This window comes from Polypterus senegalus, chromosome 5, assembly GCF_016835505.1.
Source record: "Polypterus senegalus isolate Bchr_013 chromosome 5, ASM1683550v1, whole genome shotgun sequence".
Taxonomy (NCBI): domain Eukaryota; kingdom Metazoa; phylum Chordata; class Cladistia; order Polypteriformes; family Polypteridae; genus Polypterus; species Polypterus senegalus.
In genome coordinates this window covers 203,986,584-204,010,046 of record NC_053158.1, presented here as the reverse complement: position 1 = coordinate 204,010,046, position 23,463 = coordinate 203,986,584, and the positions used below count along the sequence as shown (strand labels likewise).

The window sequence follows — 23,463 nt, the reverse complement described above, 5'->3', positions numbered from 1 at the left end:
CGTGGCAGCTTTGGGTTTAAGGGTGGATGGGGCACCAGTCCATAACAGGGTCCACTCATTCACACACTGGGTAAGTTAAGAATCTTCAGTGACCCTAATGCACTTATTTTCGGGGACACAGGAGGAAAACTGGGATACCCGAATAAATGACTAATCTGACAAAGAGAGGGTCTGCACACTCCACACGGGCAGCAACTGGGCATGGATGCTGAATCTGTAAAGCAGCAACACAGACCATTGCAAGACCACACCAAAGTAAATCAAAGCGAACATAGATGTAAATTATGGGATGTCGCCAATTAGATGTAATTCAGAAAGACACAGACAGGGGGCACCACAAGCTTGGTTCAGCAGAGTGCACAGGGTGGAGCTGGGTACTCATCTGCCCGTGTTTTATTGCAGCGGGTCGCTGTAGCAGCTGACGGAGGTGAACACCATGGGTATGAATTGTCATTTCAGTTCCAGGGTCCTCGCCTGGCATTCATTCAGAGTGAATGACTTGCAATCCCCATAGGTGGGTGGTGATTAAGCAGTGCAGATATTTTATTTAGCAGGTGTTATTAGAGGTCAGCAGGGAGGCTTCTTGAATGTCCCCAAAAGGTGGTGCACTACCAGGCTTTAAAGTTACTGAGGCTTTTACAGCTACAATAACCCAGAAGGCCAGCCAGCTGTTTGTAGCCCACCACGTAGTGTGTGCTTTCAGGCCACAGCATTTTAGAATTTGAATGGAGATGCTGGGGCTCAGTTAGATCCAGAAGATATAAAGTCCAGTAGGACGACAGCCAAGCTGGGAGTCACAAATGTGTTGGTTTAAGTGAACATGCAGTTGGGTTGTGGTGACCAAAAGAGAAAGGCCATGATTTACACTGGCAAGTCACTACAGGTGGGTCATGAGTCAAATTAGAGCATTAAGGACAATACAGATGGGGCAGTAGAGCTAAATTAGGGTCCAGGGTCAATATGGGTGATGGGTCACAAAAGTCAAATTGGAAAATTCAATTTAGATGGTCATAAAAGTCAAATTATACTGTAGATCAGGGTCAATATTGATGGGTAGCACAAGTCAAAGAAGAGATCAGAGTGAAAGTGGGTGGGTCATAAGAGTCAAATTAGAAAACCAGGGGCATTATGGGTGAGTCAGAAGAGTCAAATCAGAGATCAGGGTTAATATGAGTGATTCTCAGGAGTCACATTACAAAAATGCTGTCAATATGAATGGTCCTGAGTCAAAGAGAATTAAGGACAATACAGATGGGTCATGAGAGCTCAAATATGAGAGAGTTAGCAGAGTCAAATTAGAGATCAGAGCCAATATGGGTAGGTCTCAAGTCAAATTAGAAAATTACACTCAATGCTGATAGGTCATTAGAGTCAAATTAGAAAGTCAAGTCATTCAGAAGAGTCCAATCAGCAATCAGGGTCAATATAGGTGGGTTTCAAGAGTCAAATTAGAAAACTGCAGTCAGTACAAATAACCATGAGTCAATTTAGAGAGTTAGGGACAATATGGAGGGGCCCTAAAAAGTCAGGTAGAGACTGGGGTCTATATTGGTGAGTTAGTAGAGTCAAAGTAGAGATCAGGGTCAACATTCATATATTGCAAAAGTCAAATAAGAGATCGGGGTCAATATAAGTGAGTCGCAAGGGTCAATATGGGTGGGCCTCAAGAGTCAAATTAGAAAACTGCAGTCCATATAAATGGTCCCGAGTCAAATTGAAGAAGTGGGGACAATACAGGTGGGTCATGAGAGGCCAATCAGAGATTGGGGTCAATATGGACGAGTTAGCAGAATCACATTTGAGATCAGGGTCAATACTAATGGGTTTCAAGGGTCAAATAAGGGGATCAGGGTTAATATGTGTGGGTCTCAGGAGTCACATTAGATAACTGCAGTCCGTACAAATGGCCATGAGTCAAATTGGAGAAGTACAGAAAATACAGGTGGGTCATGAGAGGCCAATTAGAGATTGGGGTCAATATGGGAGAGTTAGTAGAGTCAAACTAGTGATCAGGGTCAATATGGGTAGGTCTCAAGTCAAATTAGAAAATTACACTCAATGCTGATAGGTCATTAGAGTCAAATTAGAAAGTCAAGTCATTCAGAACAGTCCAATCAGCAATCAGGGTCAATATAGGTGGGTTTCAAGAGTCAAATTAGAAAACTGCAGTCAGTACAAATGACCATGAGTCAATTTAGAGAATTAGGGACAATATGGAGGGGCCCTAAAAAGTCAGGTAGAGACTGGGGTCTATATTGTTGAGTTAGTAGAGTCAAAGTAGAGATCAGGGTCAACATTCATATATTGCAAAAGTCAAATAAGAGATCGGGGTCAATATAAGTGAGTCGCAAGGGTCAATATGGGTGGGCCTCAAGAGTCAAATTAAAAAAACTGCAGTCCATACAAATGGTCCCGAGTCAAGTTGAAGAAGTGGGGACAATACAGATGGGACATTAGAGGCCAATTAGAGATTATGGTCAATATGGGAGAGTTAGTAGAGTCACATTTGAAATCAGGGTCAATACCGATGGGTTTCAAGAGCCAAAGAAGAGATCAGGGTCAATAGGAGTGGGCCACAAGAGTCAAATAAGGGGATCAGGGTTAACATTGGTGGGTCTCAGGAGTCAAATTAAAAAACTGCAGTCCGTACAAATGGCCATGAGTCAAATTGGAGAAGTACGGACAATACAGATGGGTCATGAGGGGCCAATTAGAGATTGGGGTCAATATGGGAGAGTTAGTAGAGTCAAACTAGCGATCAGGGCCAATATGGGAAGGTCTCAAGTCAAATTACAAAATTACACTCAATGCTGATGGGTCATAAGAGTCAAGTTAGAAACTCAAGTCATTCAGAACAGTCCAATCAGCAATCAGGGTCAATACAGGTGGGTTTCAAGAGTCAAATTAGAAAACTGCAGTCAGTACAAATGACCATGAGTCAATTTAGAGAATTAGAAATTGTACAGATGGGTCATGAGAGGCCATTTAGAGATTGGCATCAACATGAGTGAGTTAGTAGAGTCAAAGTAGAGATCAGGGTCAACATTCATATATTGCAAAAGTCAAATAAGAGATCGGGGTCAATATAAATGAGTCGCAAGGGCCAATATGGGTGGGCCTCAAGAGTCAAATTAAAAAAACTGCAGTCCATACAAATGGTCCCGAGTCAAATTGAAGACGTGGGGACAATACAGATGGGTCATTAGAGGCCAATTAGAGATTATGGTCAATATGGGAGAGTTAGTAGAGTCAAAGTAGAGATCAGGGTCAACATTCATATATTGCAAAAATCAAATAAGAGATCGGGGTCAATATAAGTGAGTCGCAAGGGCCAATATGGGTGGGCCTCAAGAGTCAAATTACAAAACTACACTCAATGCTGATAGGTCATAAGAGTCAAGTTAGAAAGTCAAGTCATTCAGAACAGTCCAATCAGCAATCAGGGTCAATAGCAGTGGGCCACAAGAGTCAAATAAGGGGATCAGAGTTCACATGAGTGGGTCTCAGGAGTCAAAATTGAAAACCAGGGTCATTATGGATGGGTTGGACGAGTCAGATTAGAAATCAGTGTCAATATGAGTGAGTTTCAAGACTCGAGTTAGAGATCAGGGTCGGTCACCTTGCTCATATATAGTGTCGTGCTCAAGGTGAGTCATAGGTGTCACCATAATTTGGCACTAAACAGAATCCCAGGGCTCACTGACCTCAGTCAGGACATTAACAAAAAAACACACTTACTTGTATATAGCGCCTTTCTCAAGGTGCTTCATGAGTATTCATGAGTATCAGAGCTCATTGACACCAATAGCAAACAAAAAAACGCCTTTCTCAAGGTGCTTCATCTGTGTCTTCATCATCTGACGCTAAAAAGACTCCCAATGTCAGAGAACAGTGTCAGCAATCACAAAACGAAGGATCATCTCTCCATTATAATAAAATAATCTTGGGAGATGAGCCTTTTTATCTTGCAACGAGACGTGCCTTTAACAATGTAATCACGATGTAATTCCAAACACGGAATCAAAATTCAATGCGCTATTGACGAAAAGGTAAAAGCAAAAAGAGATTGAATATATGAACACAGGTGATATGACAGAAGTATGCAGATAATGTTTGGATTTAAAGTGTAAGTCAGAGACTTGTAGATCGTCTAATTCATGTGGCCATCACGGAAAAATTAGTGTTTCTTCCCAATGAAAAGGCGTATCCGTGAAAATTAAAAGATTTGTTGTTTGCGAGTGGCAGAGAGGCGAAGTTGCTGGCACGCAGAGCAGGCAGGGGGGTTGGCAAGTGAAGCAAGCAGGGGGCGAAGCCTCCTAGTCTTATTAACATATAACACTTTTCTGAAGATGCCCCTTGGGTATAGCCATAAGTTGGCACTACAATGACGCCCAGGGCACATTGACATCACTCAGGAAATGAATAAGCAAACGTACTTGTACAGTATATAGCATCTTTCTCAAGGTGATTCATTGGTGGCACCTAATTTTGCACTCGATTGACTCCCGGGGCTCCCTAACCTCAGTCAGGAACAGAACACACAGCAGCTTTCTCAGGGTGGGTGCTTTATGGTTGTGGCCATAATTTGACACTAACATGAATGCGCAGTTCAGAGTACTTTGACTCCAATCACAAATGAAGGGGCATCTTTCTTGTATATAGTGCCTTTCTCATGGGTGTCACCCTAATTTGGCATGAAAGGAATCCTAGGCTCTCAATTCAGTGAAACCAATTAACAAAATGATAAACCACCTTCTGTGGTGGGCTGGCACCCTGCCCGGGGTTTGTTTCCTGCCTTGCACCCTGTGTTGGCTGGGATTGGCTCCAGCAGACCCCCGTGATCCTGTAGTTAGGATATAGCAGTTGTGCTTGAAAGTTTGTGAACCCTTTAGAATTTTCTAGATTTCTGCATCAATATGACCTAAAACATCATCAGATTTTCACTCAAGTCCTAAAAGTAGATAAAGAGAAACCAGTTAAACAAATGAGACAAAAATATTATACTTGGTCATTTATTTATTAAGGAAAATGATCGAATATTACATATCTGTGAGTGGCAAAAGTATGTGAACCTTTGCTTTCAGTATCTGCTGTGACCCCCCAATAACTACAACTAAACGTTTCCGGTAACTTCTGCTCATTCCTGCACACCAACTTGGAGGAATTTCCGCCCATTCCTCCGTACAGAACAGCTTCAACTCTGGGATGTTGGTGGGTTTCCTCACATGAACTGCTCTCTTCAGGTACTTCCACAACATTTCGATTGGATTAAGGTCAGGACTTTGACTTGGCCATTCCAGAACATTCACTTTCTTCTTCTTCAACCATTCTTTGGTAGAACGACTTGTGTGCTTAGGGTCGTTGTCTTGCTGCATGACCCACCTTCTCTTGAGATTCAGTTCATGGACAGATGTCCTGACATTTTCCTTTAGAATTCTCTGATATCATTCAGAATTCATTGTTCCATCAATGAAGGTAAGCTGTCCTTGCCCAGATGCAGAAGAACAGTCCCACACCATGATACTCCCACCACCATGTTTCACAGATGGGATGAGGTTCTTATGCTGGAATGCAGTGTTTTCCTTTCTCCAAACATAACACTTTTCATTTAAACCAAAAAGTTCTACTTTGGTCTCATCCGTCCACAAAACATTCTTCCAGTAGCCTTCTGGTTTGTGGTTTGTCCACGTGATCTTTAGCAAACTGCAGACGAGCAGCCATGTTTTTTTGGAGAGCAGTGGCTTTCTCCTTGTAACCCTGCCATGCACACCATTGTTGTTCAGTGTTCTCCTGATGGTGGACTCATGAACATGAACATCAGCCAATGTGAGAGAGGCCTTCAGTTGGGGTCCTTTGTGACCACGCCTACTATTACACGTGTGCCTCGCTCTTGGAGTGATCTTTGTTGGTCGACCACTCCTGGCGAGGGTAACAATGGTCTTGAATTTCCTCCATTTGTACCCAATCTGTCTGACTGTGGATTGGTGGAGTCCAAACTCTTTAGAGATGGTTTGGTAACCTTTAACAGCCTGATGAGCATCAACAACTCTTTTTGTGAGGTCCTCAGAAATCTCCATTGTTCGTGCCATGATACACTTCCACAAATGTGTGTTCTGAAGAGCAGACTTTGATAGATCCTGTTCTTTAAATAACACAGGGTGCCCACTCACACCTGACTGGCATCCCATTGACTCGAATTTCACCTTCAAACTAACTGATCATCCGTGAGGTTCACATACTTCTGCCACTCACAAATATGTAATATTCGATCATTTTCCTTACTAAATAAATGACCAAGTATAATATTTTTGTCTCATTCTGGTTTCTGTTTATCTACTTTTAGGACTTGAGTGAAAATCTGATGATGTTTTAGGTCCCATAGAAAATTCTAAAGGGTTCACAAACTTTCAAGCACTACTGCAGCAGGTTAGATAATGGATGGATGGATGGATAAAGCACCTTCTATATAGTGCCTTTCTCTAAATTCTTCACAGGTATAGCCGTAATTTGACCCTAAAGAGACTCCCAGAGCCGTAGAGCAGCGATAGGCCATTGTGTGGTCGAGCCTGCTGCGCCCGCCAGCATAGCTTCCCAAATTACTCACTCTTTCTATTCCTGGTCGTGGTTATGTATCCAGGGTGATGGTGTGTTGCAGCTGTTCTGCCTCTAACATGAGAGAATCCCCCCGGAGAGACTCTCAAGCGGTAAATGATTTGTTCAAATCCACTCCGAGAGGAGAAGGTCCATCCACTCACATCTGCTGCGGTAGATCACCCAAAAAAGAAAAGCACGGCACTTTTAAGGACTCTAATATGATAGTGGAGGCAGCTGAACAAACTGAAGTTTTAATTAGATTACTTGGCGGGGACGGGGGGGGCGTGGGCACACCCTGTCCAGTCTCAATGGATGTTGCACGGTCCCTTAATGTACTGTATGGGTGGCTTTCTGTTTTTTCATTTTTTCCCCTTTGTTCTAGTCATACACATTCCATAGTTGGTTTTAAACTGGCCATGGACATTAGGTCAGGTTGGGGAGCGGGCACTGGTACAGCACATTGCCACACCCACCACACGACAAAACAGCTTGGGATTCTGGATGGCATCCCCCCAGGCAGATATGCGGTCCAGTCCCACCCTCCAGAATTGACCCTCTATCTGCCGCAGCCAGATGTTACGTGGGTGTCTCCTTGGCCTGGTCCAGTCATGAGGGTCCTGCGAGCCGGATCACCCTCGGGTAATCACGCCACATGGCCGTTGTGCCGTAACTGACGCCCCCTCACAATGCGGGTCATGTGCCTCATTCGGGACTCCATGAGCAACACAAAGTCAAACCAGCGGGACCCAAGGATTCTCTGCTGAGACACAATAGTGAAGGAGTCCAGTCTTCATCTCAGGTCCATGCCTCGCAACCGTAGACATTAGAACATCAGAAAAATTCTGGTCAGAAGAGGACATTCAGCAGAGCACCCCGTTAATGAATTATCAGCCATTAAAACGTTCAACAAGACAACCACAACCCCAAGGGGACACCAAGTTAAATGTCCGGTGCCCTCCATGACGTTTAGGACAAAGTCACATTTTTCCTTCATTTGCCCCTCTGCTCCACAGTTTAAAATTACAAACCAAACAATTCAGACGCCATTAAGGTGCACATTGCAGACTTTTATTTAAGGGTCTCACCATGATGGGTTGACAACACTTTTTCAAAATGGTCCCATAATTGCAGGGCATTCTAATGTTTGGGACAATTGCTGTCATCACAGTTGTTTGTGATTCCTCAGGTGGGTTGCCTTCGTTCATAAGATACCTCAGTTTGCTTCTGCCCTTTGGAGTCTTTAGTTACCATCTTTTAACTTGAGACGAGAGCTGTGCCCATGAAAGTCAAAGAAGCCATCATGAGGCTGAGAACCAAGAATAAAACCGATGAAGACACCAGTAAGACCAATAGGGACTCTGCTCTGTTGGGCCCTCCAGTAAGGTCCTTAACCTGCAATTGCTGAGCACTTTGAGTAGCGAGAAAAGCGCTATATAAATGCAAAGACTTATTATTATTATTGTTATTATTAGGAGGACTGTCTGGAGTATCATGAAGAGGAATGAACACACTGGAGGGCTCAGTGATCGTCGTATATGAGAAAGTAAAAAAATAAAACCGAGAGAATTCCTGTCAGAACGTATTCCAACCTTTACTCCAGAATTGCTATCCATGCATTCATTTTCCAACCCACTGAATCTGAACACAGGGGTCTGCTGGAGCCAATCCCAGCCAACACATGGCGCAAGGCAGGAAACAAACCCCAGGCAGCCCACCACAGGGCACGCACACACACACACCAGGGACAATTTAGAATCGCCAGTCCACCTAACCTGCATGTCTTTGGACTGTGGGAGGAAACCCACGCAGACACGGGCAGAACATGCAGACTCCACGCAGGGAGGACCTGGGAAGCAAATCCAAGTCTCCTAACTGCGAGGCAGCAGCGCTACCCACTGCGCCACCGTGACACCCGCTATCTATACAGAGAAGGTGAAAACAAATCAGAAGCCGTTTACTGAAAAAACGTCCCACACAATCCTGGTGTCATTAGTGTGAAGACCCCCTTTAATAACCAAGGAAATGGCTGCGTTCAAAAAACAACCAATCTCAGCAAGTCTCATCTCAAACAGTAGTCAGTAGACCCCGACATCAATTCAAGTGGCTCTGATTGATCTCAGGTAAAATTTGATGGTCCCTGTCAGATTATTCTACACACACTCCAAAAGCCCTGGTGGTCCGCAAAGAGCTTTTAAAACATGAACAGCATCTCATCATTGAAAGGTGTCAAGTCAGTTCTGTTTTGGACTTTGGTCTTTCTTCATCGTGTAAAGCACTTTGAGCTCCATTATTTATATGAAAATGTGCTATAGAAATAAATGTTGTTGTTGTTAGTCCTGGACCACCACACTGCTACGTCAATGCTGCCCAAGCATGCGGCTCTGCAGGGTGGGATTCTCCACATGGTCTCAGCCCAGAAACTTATTGGTAACTTGTCACGTATGTAAGAAAGGAGCTCTACATTGTCTCACACGTGTGAGTAGGAGGCTGCTAAAGGGCCTGAGTAATTGTAATACCACCACCGACCAGAGGGTGGTGGAGTGTGCTGACGGTCTTTCTCAGTTACTTGTAGACCGTTCCAGGGAAATCCCACCAGGTTCTGGCACCCTTGATGACATCACTTCCGGGTCCGGCCCAAGAGATGACGTCACTTCTGGTTCCGCCCCAGAGATGATGTCACTTCCTGGGCGGGCCTTTAAGGCCGCCATCTTTCTTGTCTTAAGTCAGTTCTGTTTTGGACTCAGTTGTGTGAATATCTCTGTTCAACAACTTCAACTTTTGCAGCCGGGATATATTATACGGGTGGCTGCCCCAAACCTTTATCATGTCTTGTGGTATTCTTTATCACGACATATAAACACATATAAAATAATAAAAGTTTGACAGCACTGCTTCCATGATGTGATGATGGCATTCAATCCAGACCACCTCGGCTCCTAGAGCTTCTTCAGCTCTCATTTTAATTCTTATTTTGTCTTTTTATCTCTTTCTTCATCGTGTAAAGCACTTTGAGCTCCATTATTTATATGAAAATGTGCTATAGAAATAAATGTTGTTGTTGTTAGTCCTGGACCACCACACTGCTACGTCAATGCTGCCCAAGCATGCGGCTCTGCAGGGTGGGATTCTCAACTCGGTCTCAGGCCAGAAACTTATTGGTAACTTGTCACGTATGTAAGAAAGGAGCTCTACATTGTCTCACACGTGTGAGTAGGAGGCTGCTAAAGGGCCTGAGTAATTGTAATACCACCACCGACCAGAGGGTGGTGGAGTGTGCTGATGGTCTTTCTCAGTTACTTGTAGACCGTTCCAGGGAAATCCCGCCAGGTTCCAGCACCTTTGATGACATCACTTCCGGGTCCGGCCGCAGAGGTGACGTCACTTCTGGTCCCTGAAGGCATCACTTTTGGTTCCGCCCCAGAGAAGACGCCTCTTACAGCATCCTTGATGACACCACTTCCGGTTTAGGCCCCAGAGATGACGTCACTTCCTGGGCGGGCCTTTAAAGCCGCCATCTTTCTTATCTTAAGTCAGTTCTGTTTCGGGCTCAGTCATGTGAACATCTCTGTTCAACAACTTCAACTTTTGCAGCCGGGATATATTATACGGGTGGCTGCCCCAAACCTTTATCATGTCTTGTGGTATTCTTTATCACGACATATAAACACATATAAAATAATAACACTGCTTGCATGATGTGATGATGGCATGCAATCCAGACCACCTCGGCTCTTAGAGCTTCTTCAGCTCTCATGTTCCATTATGAAGCCCTTATGTTACTGGCTGTCGTGCGTTTAAAGACTTAGCCAAGGAAGCCAAGAGACATCCTGTCAGAACATCTTCCACCTTTACTACAAAATTGCAATCAATACAAAGAAGAGACTGTGTAGTAAAAAGAACCTGCTGGCATTAGTGTGAAGACCCTCTTTAATAATCGAGGATGTGACTGCGTTCAGAATGAACCAAACCCAGTAAGTCTCAGATAGACCCCTGACATCAATTCAAGTGGCTCTGACTGAGCTCAGGTAAAGGTTGGCCTTCCCTGTAGGATTATTCTGATATCCTCTTGGTTGCCACACACTCCAAAAGCCATGGTGGTCCGCAAAAGAGCTTTATAAACATGAATGGGATCTCATCATTTTTAAAGGTATGAATCAGGACAGGGGTGCAAAAAAGTATCCAAAGCATTAAACATGCCATGGAGCACAACACGGTGAAGACGGTCATCAATAAGTGGAGTTGATCTGGCTCAAAGGTGACTCAACCAAGATCAGGACGGCCCTCCAAGATTGACGAGAAGACAAGGAGAGAACCTGTCCAAAACAGAACTGACTTAAGACAAGAAAGATGGTGGCTTTAAAGGCCCGCCTAGGAAGTGACATCATCTCTGGGGCCTGAACCGGAAGTGGTGTCAGCGGGGACCAGAAGTGACGTCATCTCTTGGGCCAGACCCGGAAGTGATGTCATCAAGGGTGCTGGAACCTGGTGGGATTTCCTGGAAACGGTCTACAAGTAACTGAGAAAGACCGTCGGCACACTCCGCCACCCTCTGGTCGGTGGTGGTATTGCAATTACTCAGGCCCTTTAGCTGCCGTCTTCTTACACGTGTGAGACAATGTTTAGCTTACATATGTGATAAGTTACCAATACGTTTCTGGGCTGAGACTGAGTGGGGTATCCCACCCAGTGGAGCAGCATGCTCGGGCAGCTTTGACATAGCAGTGAGGTGGTCCAGGACTAACAGGACTTAACTGTGCGGTGGTGCCAGTCTGGTGAGAGGTGCCCACAGGTCAACCTTTCCACACAGTCTTAAGTGCAGCAGTCTGGACCTTCTGATCACTGCAGCCTCCTATTTCATTGCCCAGCCCCTAATATTTTGTACACAGAACTTGTGTTTATGCGTTTATGGCCACACACGACACCTGACCATAGTGGTCAGCCAATTTGTTTCCTTTTAGACAAAAAAAAAAAATGAATTAAAGGCAGTGAATTCTGTAGCAGTGAACCTAATGTCATTGTCCCTGTCCCCTAGCTTGGAATCAGGTGTGACCACAGACACCCTAAAAGGCTGCCCAAGCAGCCTGCTATAAAGTATATGAGTGATCAGATATGAGAGGGTGAGACATAAGGGGCAGACAGAGCGATTCTTCAGCATCAACCCCCCACCCCCCCATCCAGACGTGACAGCTGGGTCCACTTATCACCATATTTATATACTGGACTTTACATACGCACACTTATCTATATACAGCACATCGGCATGGCTGGCACACTTTGAACTTATTTTTACTGCTGGCCCATTACTCCCCTCCCTTATGCCAGACACCTGTCACAGGCTGCCTCAGAGCAAAACCTTTGTGATGCCCATCAGGCCCTGGGTAAGCTGCTCTTTAGAACCATGCAGTGCCAGGCTCAGCCTCCTGGGCCCTATAGGTGGTCCTTTCATTCAGAAAAAGAGTGAAATCTGAAGAGTCAATCAATCACTTTATATAGTGCCTTTCAGAAAGTACAACGCTATGGTGATCTCAAGCAGCCTCGAACTGGAATAGACCAGTCTGAATATGGATGGTTGGATTGAAAAAAGAAATACCCAGCTAAGCATTTGTGCCACTGCCAATTCATTTCTACCAAGGCCACCACTCTTCTTCAGCAGTGTCTGTCATGACAGGTGACATTCCCGGTCACACATCTCACCTATTTAGACCAGCCAATCACAGCACAGGACACCCAGTAGACTTTGGTCCAGTTGAACTTGTGCCACTCAAGCCTGAACAATAAATGCTTGATCTGTTTGGTATTTATGTCCTCAATCTCTGACAGATTAGAACCATTTAATATTAGCTTTATATCTGTCATACAGTGCCTTTCATATCTGTTTGTACGGATGTAGCACTTCTCATACTGTATCTGTTGTCAGGGATGCCAGGGGCAACGACCCGGCCGGGACGCCGTGAGGGACCGGAAGAGGGTCAAAGCCCACCCTGGATCACGTGGGGGCCGCCTTACTGGTTGCTTTGGGGGCCACGGGTTGAGGGCATGGAAGCCCTACCCTTGGTCACCACCAGGAGGCGCCCCAATGCCTTTGGGGACCTGTTGCCCCAGCACTTCCACCACACCAGGAAGTGCTGGGTGGAAGATTTTGGGAGACACCCGGGGAGCTGCCGGGAGGACAGTCGGCACTTCCGCCATGCTGGGGCGTGGCCAAGGGAGGAACGCCGGGAACACCTTGTGCTCATTTGGGAACCATATAAAAGGGGCCGTCTCCATTCATTCAGGCGGAAGGACGAAGCACAGGAGAGGTGTGGAGGCGGCCCGAAGAAAGGCATTTGTGGCCAGGACTGAGAGTGTTTGGGGTGTTGTGCACTAATGGACTGGGTCTGAGTGACCATATCTGTAAATAGTTTGTGTAAATAAAACGTGTGGTGGTGAAAAACAACATGTCCGCCTGTCTGTGTCCGGGTTGGCTCCACACTGTCTAAACGTCAAAGATATCGAGCCTTTCTGTTCTGCCTATCATATCGAGCTATTATTTCACTATTATTAGCACCCCTGAAAATAATAATACAATAAGTCGATATACTGCCCTTTTATATAAATTAATGTGTTTATTATATTGTGACTTCTTTAACTACATATATGCTTTATAAAGTGCCTTCCTTTCATATCTCTTATATAATACAACAATAACAACATCTACACTTTCAAAATCTACTCATTGTGAAGTGCATTACACATAAGCTGAAATCCAACAAATCACCAGGACCAGATCATATTTATCCTCGTGCTCTTAAGGAGGCGAGTGAGGACAGATAGAAACCCTTGACACGTATTTATAGGAAGTCACTGCGCACTGGAGAAACTCCAAAGGACTGGAAAATGGCAAATATCATCCCATTATATAAATAGGGTGACACGGCAGATCCAAGCAACTATAGGCCAGTAAGCTTAATGTGCATCACAGAAAAATTAATGGAAGGAATTATTAAGGAGAAGATTGAGCAACACATGGCAAGGACAGGAGTTTAACTGAACAGTCAGCATGGGGTCAGAAGAGGGAGGTCGTGTTTTACTAACATGCTGGAATTCTATGAGGAGGCAACAAAAGGATACGATCAAAGTGGAGCAGATGAGATTATTTATCTGGACTTTCAGAAAGCATTTGATGAGGTGCCACATGAGAGGTTGGGCATCAAACTAAAAGAAGTGGCAGTTCAGGGTGATGTTTTTAGATGGGTGCAGAATTGGCTCAGACACAGGAAGCAGAGGGTGACGGTGTGAGGAACCTCATCAGAACTGGCCGATGTTAAGAGTGGTGACCAGCAGGGGGCAGTGCGTGGGCCGCTGCTATTTTTAATACCTATAAATGAATTAAATAGGAATATAAGGAACAAGCTGGTTAAGTTGGCAGATGATACCAAGATAGGTGGATTAGCAGATAATTTGGAATCCGTTATACCATCAAAGAAGGACTTGGATAGCAGACAGGCTTGGGCAGATTTGTGGACGATGAAATTCAATGTCAGTAAATGTAAAGAATTACACATAGGAAGGAAAAATGTTAGGTTTGAATACACAATAGGCGGTTGGAAAATCGAGAGTCCACCTTAGGAGAAGGATTTAGGAGTCATAGTGGACTCTAAGCTATCGACTTCCAGACAGTGTTCAGAAGCCATTAAGAAGGCTAACAGACTGTCAGGTTATATAGCGCCTTGACGTGTGGAGTACAAGTCACAGGAGGTTCTGCTCAAGCTTTATAACACACTGGTGAGGCCTCATCTGGAGTATTGAGTGCAGTTTGGGTCTCCAGGCTACAAAAAGGACAGAGCAGCACAAGCGAAGGTCCAGAGAAGAGCAATGAGGCTGATTCAGGGCTACAGGGGATGAGTTATGAGGAAAGATTAAAAGAGCTGAGCCTTTACAGTTTAAGAAAAAGAAGATTAAGAGGAGACCTGATTGAAGTGTTTAAAATTATGAAGGGAATTAGTCCAGTGGATCGAGACTGTTATTTTAAAATGAGTTCATCAAGAACATGGGGACACAGTTGGAAACTTGTTAAGGGTAAATTTCACTCAAACATTAGGAAGTTTTTCTTTACACAAAAATCGATAAACACTTGGAATAAGCGACCAAGTAGTGTGGTAGACAGTAAGACGTTAGGGACTTTCAAAACTCGACTTGATGTTTCTTTGGAAGAAATAAGTGGACAGGACTGGCGAGCTTTGTTGGGCTGAATGGCCTGTTCTCGTCTAGAATGTTCTAATGTTCTAATATAACAGATAGATAGATAGATATGAAAGGCACTATAAAATAGATGGATAGATAGATATGAAAGGCACTATAAAATAGATAGATAGATAGATAGATATGAAAGGCACTATAAAATAGATAGATATTTATGTGACAGAGCCTTTCACATGTTTATCTATCTATCTATCTATCTATCTATCTATCTATCTATCTATCTATCTATCTATCTATCATTATATAGTGCCTCTCATTTTATCTACTCTATCTATTATATAGTGCCTTTCATTTCATATTTATCTATGTATCTATCATTATATAGTGCCTTTCGTTTTATCTACTGTATCTATCATATAATGCCTTTAACATCTATCTATCATATAGTGCTTTTCATATCTATCTGTCTATGTAATTCATTTTTGTTAACTTGCTTGTTTCATATCTATTTATTTATATAGTGCCTTTCATGTCTGTGCTATAAAGGGTGGTCCAGATCTAATTATGCAGATCCAGATCGTCTGGATGACTTTGATTTATGGGGGGATGATTCCAGTTTGGCGCGAAGACGATTCTTCATGTCGTCAGTTCGCACACTTCTCGATGCTCCGGGATTTTTTGGGTGATTTTCTGTGTAATAAACTTGATAAGTGTAATGAAAATTGCATAATTGGATCTGGACCACCCTATAGTGTATTTCATTTCCACCAATAGCACCCCTCTTCTTCTGTATGACATCACGCCTCTTTAGGTCAGCCTATCACATCACAGATCACCTTGCAGACTTTGATTCATTTTGGTGGGCATATCTCTGCCTGTGCCCACCATGCCAGCCTAAACAGTACACCCTGTATTTTCACAGCAGTCCTCTCCTTGCCCTGTTCAGGATCGTTTCTTGCTTTGCCCCTTAATGCTGCTGTAACAGGCTGCATGGTGAAACAGGTTAAGGGGAGGTGAGGGGATTCTGGTTATTTTCTTTTTCCTTTCGTATCCCGTTATGCTCACGTCAACACACAAAGGCAAAACTCTGCCCAAACCACACAATAAAAGTTACTGTAAAAGTCAAAGTTGTTGCTCAAGAGCAAGCACCAATAGACTGGCACATTGTCATCACGTCACTGTGTCTTATCTGAGTTAAAAAGTCGTAGACAGTGCTGCCCCCTGGGGTTTCAGACATAGGAAAGTTGCAACCCACAGAATGACATCTGAGCTGAATTTTCATGCATGAACTGTGCCACCTGACTTGCCAGGGTCCACCTTATACAGTGATGCAAACAGCGGTTACTGCCCCTGTATAGTGTCTTGGAATTGGCACCATATAAAGTCACAAGGTCACTCCGTGTCCTCGACCAGTCATTAAACATGTCTGAGCTCACACCTGGATATGTGGTTTGAGTAAAAGTGATTGAAACTGTCGTCTCTCCCTGGGTTAGCAGTGAGTACAAGGCAGAAAGTGACCCTGGACAGGACCCCCAGGTGATGGCAGGGAGTGCCCACACACAGCATATTTCACACAGAATTCACACAGTCCTGCTGACACAGTTCTCAGATCAGATCAGCCTCTCTGTGCGTGTAGGACATGTCATGTTTGAGACCCCTTCACTGACCAGACTTCTGTGTGCTTGAGAACTTCCACCTCAGCCCATACCAGGTCTGTGTGCGAGGACTATGGAATCGGTGTTGCTGACCAAGGTGGCCGTGCCAACATGTGCCCAGTTTTAATCTTACTTCAGCACTTTATTAACATTATTGTGTTTCCCTCGCAGCGACTTCATGTCCACCACAATTCTGGTCTTTCTGTAAGTCTGCTTACCGGGACTCGAGAGCTCGTCTTGCGGTTCCTGCAGGCAAAAGCAAACTCTGGGGGCTGTGAGTCTTGACGGAAATAGAATGACAAACATGAGCAGATGGCGCCAGGGCTGCTGCACTGACAAGTAGCTGATTGAAAAGCCGAGAATATTTAAAGTGCAGCTGCACCTGTGGGAGACCACCAGCCAAACGGGGGGCTTTTGGGCTATTTTGGATTGATGAGAAAGGAGGCTGCAGTCACTCTGTTGGAGCAGAGAGCAGTGCTTGAGTCCTGTCTGTCTACCGACCTCTTATATAGTGCCTTTACTAACCATGAATCTGTCTATTTAGGGTATACAGGAAGTCTGTTCCTATTTAAATTTATTTTTACATTTTACCCTTCTGAGCTCCATCTATCTGTCGATTATAGAGTGCCTTCCCTCCATCCATACATTTTTCAAACACGTTTACCCAGGGCAGGGTCATGTGGAACGTGGGGACTATCCCAGCCAGCGTAAGGGTGAACACATGGATAAGGTGCCAGTCTGTCACAGGGCAAACACACATACAGTGGGGTTAACATAGCAATAATGGGAATCATTCACTATATGGCGCCTTTTATAGTCACCTCTGTCTGTACTTCTATGTCATATAGTGCCTTAGCCATCTATCTCTGTTATACTGGGCCTTTTCTGTCAATCTATCGATATCTCTATTATATAGTGCCTTATCTATCTATCTATCTATCTATCTATCTATCTATCTATCTATCTATCTATCTATCTATCTATCTATCTTTCTATCTATGTCTTATATAGTGTCTTTCATTCTATCTATCTATCTATCTATCTATTATATAGTGCCTTTCATGTCTATTGTGGAATCTGACCCGGACACAGACAGACAGACACGTTCAACTCACCCACAATAATATTTATTATGCATTATTTACAATTATAAGTGCTCCACAACCCCCAAAGTCCCCAAAAGTCCAGGCCAATAACCAAATGCCTCACTCTCTTCAGGCCGCCTCCTTGCATCCTCCAAGACCTCGTCTCCTTCTCTCCTGACTCCAGCCATCGTATGGAGGGAGGCGGCCCCTTTTATAATCACCTGGATGTGCTCCAGGTCCCTTCCGACAATCCTCCGCCGGCACTCCGCAGTGTGGCGGAAGTGCCAGCTGTGCAACCGGAAGCACTCCAGGTGTCCCTGCTCGTCTTCCCCCCAGCACTTTCGGGTGTGGTGTAAGTGCTGAGGTCCAAGTACTCCAAAGGCATTGGGGCGCCCCCTGGCGGTGACCACGTGCCCCTACAGGGTTGAGCTTCAAAGCTCTGTACCCGTGGTCCCCATAGGTACCAGGGTGGTCACCCCCATGTGGTTTGTGGGAGACGTAAGCCCTCCTCCGGTCCTCCTGGTCATCCCCAGCCATCTGCCACACTATCTATCTATCTATCTATCTATCTATCTATCTATCTATCTATCATATAGTGCCTTTCATTCTATCTATCTATCTATCTATCTATCTATCTATCTATCTATCTATCTATCTATCTATCTATCTATCATATATTGCCTTTCTATCTATCTATCTATCTATCTATCTATCTATCTATCTATCTATCTATCTATCTATCTATCTATCTATCTATCTATTATATAGTGCCTTTCATCTCTCTATCTATCTATCTATCTATCTATCTATCTATCTATCTATCTATCTATCTATCTATTATATAGTGCCTTTAATCTATCTATCTATCTATCTATCTATCTATCTATCTATCTATCTATCTATCTATCTATCTATCATTTAGTGCCTTTAATCTATCTATCTATCTATCTATCTATCTATCTATCTATCTATCTATCTATCTATCTATCTATCTATCTATCATTCTATCTATCTATCATTTAGTGCCTTTAATCTATCTATCTATCTATCTATCTATCTATCTATCTATCTATCTATCTATCTATCTATCTATCTATCTATTATACTATCTATCTATCTATCTATCTATCTATCATTTAGTGCCTTTAATCTATCTATCTATCTATCTATCTATCTATCTATCTATCTATCTATCTATCTATCTATCTATCTATCTATCTATTATATAGTGCCTTTAATCTATCTATCTATCTATCTATCTATCTATCTATCTATCCTAAATCTGATATCCTAAATCTGATGTTATTTTAGATGAATGAAGTGGATAGGACTGGTGAGCTTTGGTCTGAATGGCCTGTTCTCATCTTGATTATTGAAGTTTTCTGATATAATAACAGATAAACATGAAAGGCACTATATAACAGATATGTAAGTTACCATCTGACAGGAAGATTCTAAAGGACACTATATTGTAGATAAAGCATTTATATCAATAGATAGGAGTGACTGTATAACATCCATCAATCCATCCATTACCCAACACACTATATCCTAACTACAGGGTCACAGGGGTCTGCTGGAGCCAATCCCAGCCAACACATGGCGCAAGGCAGGAAACAAACCCCAGGCAGGGCGCTAGCCCACCACAGGGCACACACACCAAGCCCACACTAGGGACAATTTAGGATCACCAATACACCTAACCTGCATGTCTTTGGACTGTGGGAGGAAATCCACGCAGACACGGGGAGAACATGCAAACTCCACGCATGGAGGACCTGGGAAGTGAACCCGGGTCTCCGAACTGCGAGGCAGCAGCGCTACCCACTGTGCCACCGTGCCGTCCTGACTGTATAACAGATGCTATAAAATGCACTATATAATCTATGGATATAAAAGGCACAGATTAATATATAGCACACTGTATAACTGAAAGGTGGAATTTAAAATGCTGTAGATAAGGGAGAGAGACCTAGAGATTTTTAAGTAAGTATTTAAGTAAGACACAATTATGAGATAAAGATCAGTAAATATGTAAGGCACTATACAATCAGTAAACATTCTTGCCATTCCTGGTAACCAATTGAAGTGCTTTGGCATGGGAGCTGACTTGAAAGGCGCTATATAAAACTAGTGCTGCTTGTGATTACACACACACACACGTGTGGTCACTCTGTCACATTTTCTGCTTGTCTGAATGGTTAAACACTTAAAAATAAATGGACATGTAAAGCGGAGTGTGAATATGAAAGGCCGTTAATGTGCAAGGTGGGTATTTGGATGGCAGGAGACCTTGAATTGAAACAATGAAAATGAGAATTTTTTCATTTACCATTTCTGTGTCTTTCTTTTTTTGTTTCCTTCTCAACAGAAAAGGAAGATAAATTGTTATCTGGCAAAAAGGATGAAGGAATTCAGTATCGGCCCGAAATTAAAGGTAAGGTGTATCAATCTGGATGTGTTCATGCTGCCATGATGACAGGCACCAATATGAAAGAGAGTGGGCATGTGCAGGGGGTGAGGCTGACAACCTGCCCTGTGAGTTTGGGTCTGGGCCCTGCACTCACATAAATGTCTGCTCTCCATGAAGCTGAGAAAATGGCTGGATGGGAGATGGTCTAGTGCTGCTTATCCTGTGCTTTGTGGATTGAGCCAGTGGTGCCCATTTTACAGGGGATGTCTGTTATTTGGTAATATTAAAAAAAGTAAAAATACCAACCCAAAAGCATTCATCTTCTATTATGGAGTAAAGTGATATAAAAGGGGTGGTGATCCACAATAGTAGGGATGGTCAGCCATCTTGGGGAATTTGGTTAGAAAGTTTTGTGGGTACCTACCCCATTGAACAAACCCAGTCTGGTATGGCAGTGCCCTTGAATGGTGCTATAGAATATCCAGTGAAACCCCTCTACTGTCTTTATGCTCCACTACCTTTTTATTAGTAATAATAATTTGTGTTTGTATAGTGCCTTTCCAATACTCAAAGCACTTCTTGTGGGTCCTGAGCAGTGTCATAGGGTGGCACTGTGGTGCATATAAAGATGATCCTGCTGCTTTGGCTTGTTGAACATTTTCAGGCCCGCTGCCCCTCATCTGGCTCTGGTACAACCTCAGGTTTCGGCTTTCAGATGGCGTCGGAAAGTTGTGGGTCACGCCTGATGTGACAATCTGAAACCAACAAAATAAACATCTCACAGAGCTGTAGTGCATCTCAAAAGGGGTCCCTCGTGGTCCACACTGGCACACGGCCATCATTTGATGTTAGTCATGTCTGTCCATCCGGAGCACGCAGGTTGGTTCATTTAATCAGGCAGAGTCAGTAGGATTTACCAACGCAGGCTGTGTGATGAGGATTGTCTTTAAGGGCGCTATATGAGAACTTTCTATTACTTTTTATTTGACCAACACCTTCATCCAAGGTGACATTTAAGCTACAATTAGTTATATTTCTTCTGTTTTCTTTTGTTTTTTTCTTTCCTAGTAGCACAAAGGTAGGTGACTTGCTGAGGGTCATACAAAGTCAGTGGTGGGATTTGAATTCACAACCTTAGAGTCTGAAACAAATTTAAAAGCAATAGGTCCTTCTGTGCCCTGCAGTGGGCTGGCGCCCTGCCCGGGGTTTGTTTCCTGCCTTGCGCCCTGTGTTGGCTGGGATTGGCTCCAGCAGACCCTCGTGACCCTGTAGTTTGGATATAGCGGGTTGGAAAATGGATGGATAGATGGATGTCCTTCTGTGAGTTAAGCTGTTTTGGAGTAGGAATCACTTTCAAAGGCACTATATTCAAAATCATAATGGACGTATCAAGAGGTGGAGATTTCTAATATTCACAGGAAAATGAAATGAGACCCCTTTGGCAAACTGTATGCTTACAGCCTTCTGACACTTATTGGGGTCTTGAAGATGGCCTGATAACCCCGCATTTTGTAGATTGAGTGTTTACTGAACCCACTTGTTCAGGTTGAGGGGTGAAGGTTGATTGAGATCTATCTATCTATCTATCTATCTATCTATCTATCTATCTATCTATCTATCTATCTATCTATCATATAGTGCCTTTCTTTCTTTCTATCTATCCATTTATCTATTTATCATAGAGTGCCTTTCTTCTATCTATCTATCTATCTATCTATCTATCTATCTATCTGTCATATAGTGCCTTTCATTCTCTCTATCTATCTATTATATAGTGCCTTTCATATCTATCTATCTATCTATCTATCTATCTATCTATCTATCTATCTATCATGTAGTTCCTTTTATTTATCTATCTATAATCTATTTATGTAATACTTTTTCTTTCATATCCATGTACCTAATACTTTGCATATCATCTGCATTATATATTGTATTTTCTTTGTATCCATCTTAATCTGTTATCTAGTGCCATTAATGTATGTGTGTATGTAACACAGCCCCCTGTCTGTCTCTCTGCCTGTCTATTGTCTTTTTTCTCTCTATATTCCCTGTCAATCTCTTATCATTTATTTCATGACTCGCATGTCTCCTTACGTATTGATTCCCGTGTCCATGTTTTCTGCGTATCACAGAGTACTTTTCCTTTCTGTTATCCAGTATTTTGTCCTTTATTTGTTTGTCTCTTCTGCATTTGCTTGATTCTGCTTTCATTTTTTGTTCAGTAATTCGTTGCTTTTATTATTTTTTGATAGCGAGATTCATTTCTTTTCTTAGCTCCTAATTCAGTCTTAGATTTTTTTTTCTTCGTATCGCCCGCTATCCATCGACTTCTATCTGATTTCTCCCCCGACTTTGATGCCAGAGGTGCCCGTCAGTCAGTTGCGACTGCTGTGCCTGGCTGCTGCTGCCCTGCCGTTCGGCGGTCCGCTAATCTCTTAAGCCCCAGTTGCTCTCTGTGAGTTTGCAGAGGCTCGCAGAGAAGTAAATTAAAAACGTCAGGGTGCCACGTCTGTCTGTGTGGAGCCAGAGGTGCCCGCTCCCAGAGCGACTGTGTGGCTTTGAGAATGAAGCTTCACGGCCTCACCTGTGCGTTTGTTCAGTTTAACGCACACCTGATTTTCATGAAGATAAACTGCCAACCAGAGCCGTTCTCTTTGCTGTAGTCGGTGATGGAAGCAGAGAGACAAACCTGATTGTCAATCAAGTGCCACATCGATTCAGCAAAGCTTGGCCAGATCTTCTAACCAATTAAAAGCCACACTTTTCAGGTCACATGGCACTTCTGGGACAGTTTAGCGGGCGCTTTGATGGTATTGCAGGGCGGGTGACCCCTCGGACCTTTGGTTTCTGACTTATGGATATTTTTGCACTTTCTATTTTCCAAGGCTTTCTTTGGTCCATCACAGACAGCCAGCAGCTACTGCTTTTCTGACTCATTTTTGGCATACAGAGAGTGGCCACTTTATTAGGTACACCCTTACACGCCCACATTCTCCATTCCAGTGAGTCATGTGGTTGGCAGTGTGAGGTGTAAGCCTGGCATATCTCGCATCATTATGTGTTTAACTGAGCATTGGGATGGGCATAACAAGTGACCTTAGTGACTCATGAACATGGCATGCGAGTTGATGCCAGGAGTAAATGGCTGTCATCTCGAACTTAATGTTCCCACACCATTACAAAGGTTTATGGAATTAATGAGCCACAGCATGAAGTTATGGGACAGAGTAGTGGAAGCTCAGATAAGAAGTGAGGTGATAATAAGCGAGCCACAGGATGGTTTCATGCCATGAAAGAGCACCACAGATGTGATGTTTGCTCTGAAGATGTTGATGGAGAAGTAGAGAGAAGAACAGAAGGAGTTGCATTGTGTCTTTGTGGACCTTGTGGACGCGGACCGGGCACAGACAGGCAGACGTGTTGTTTTCCACCACCACACGTTTATTTACAATTATATACAATGTTCACACAAACCCCAAAGTCCTGGCCAACACACAATGCCTTCTCCTTCGGGCCGCCTCCTCTCTCTTCT

The 23,463-nt window shown here is 43.6% G+C and overlaps 1 protein-coding gene across 1 annotated transcript in view; it reads left to right on the top strand.

Annotated features, from left to right (window-relative positions):
* tmeff1a (transmembrane protein with EGF-like and two follistatin-like domains 1a) overlaps positions 1 to 23,463 on the top strand; it is a 234,534-nt gene that overhangs the window by 187,471 nt on the left and 23,600 nt on the right. The window contains exon 7 of the mRNA XM_039753991.1: positions 19,887 to 19,952. Within this exon, the coding sequence (XP_039609925.1) occupies positions 19,887 to 19,952 (66 nt within the window). The remainder of the gene's footprint in view (positions 1 to 19,886; positions 19,953 to 23,463) is intronic.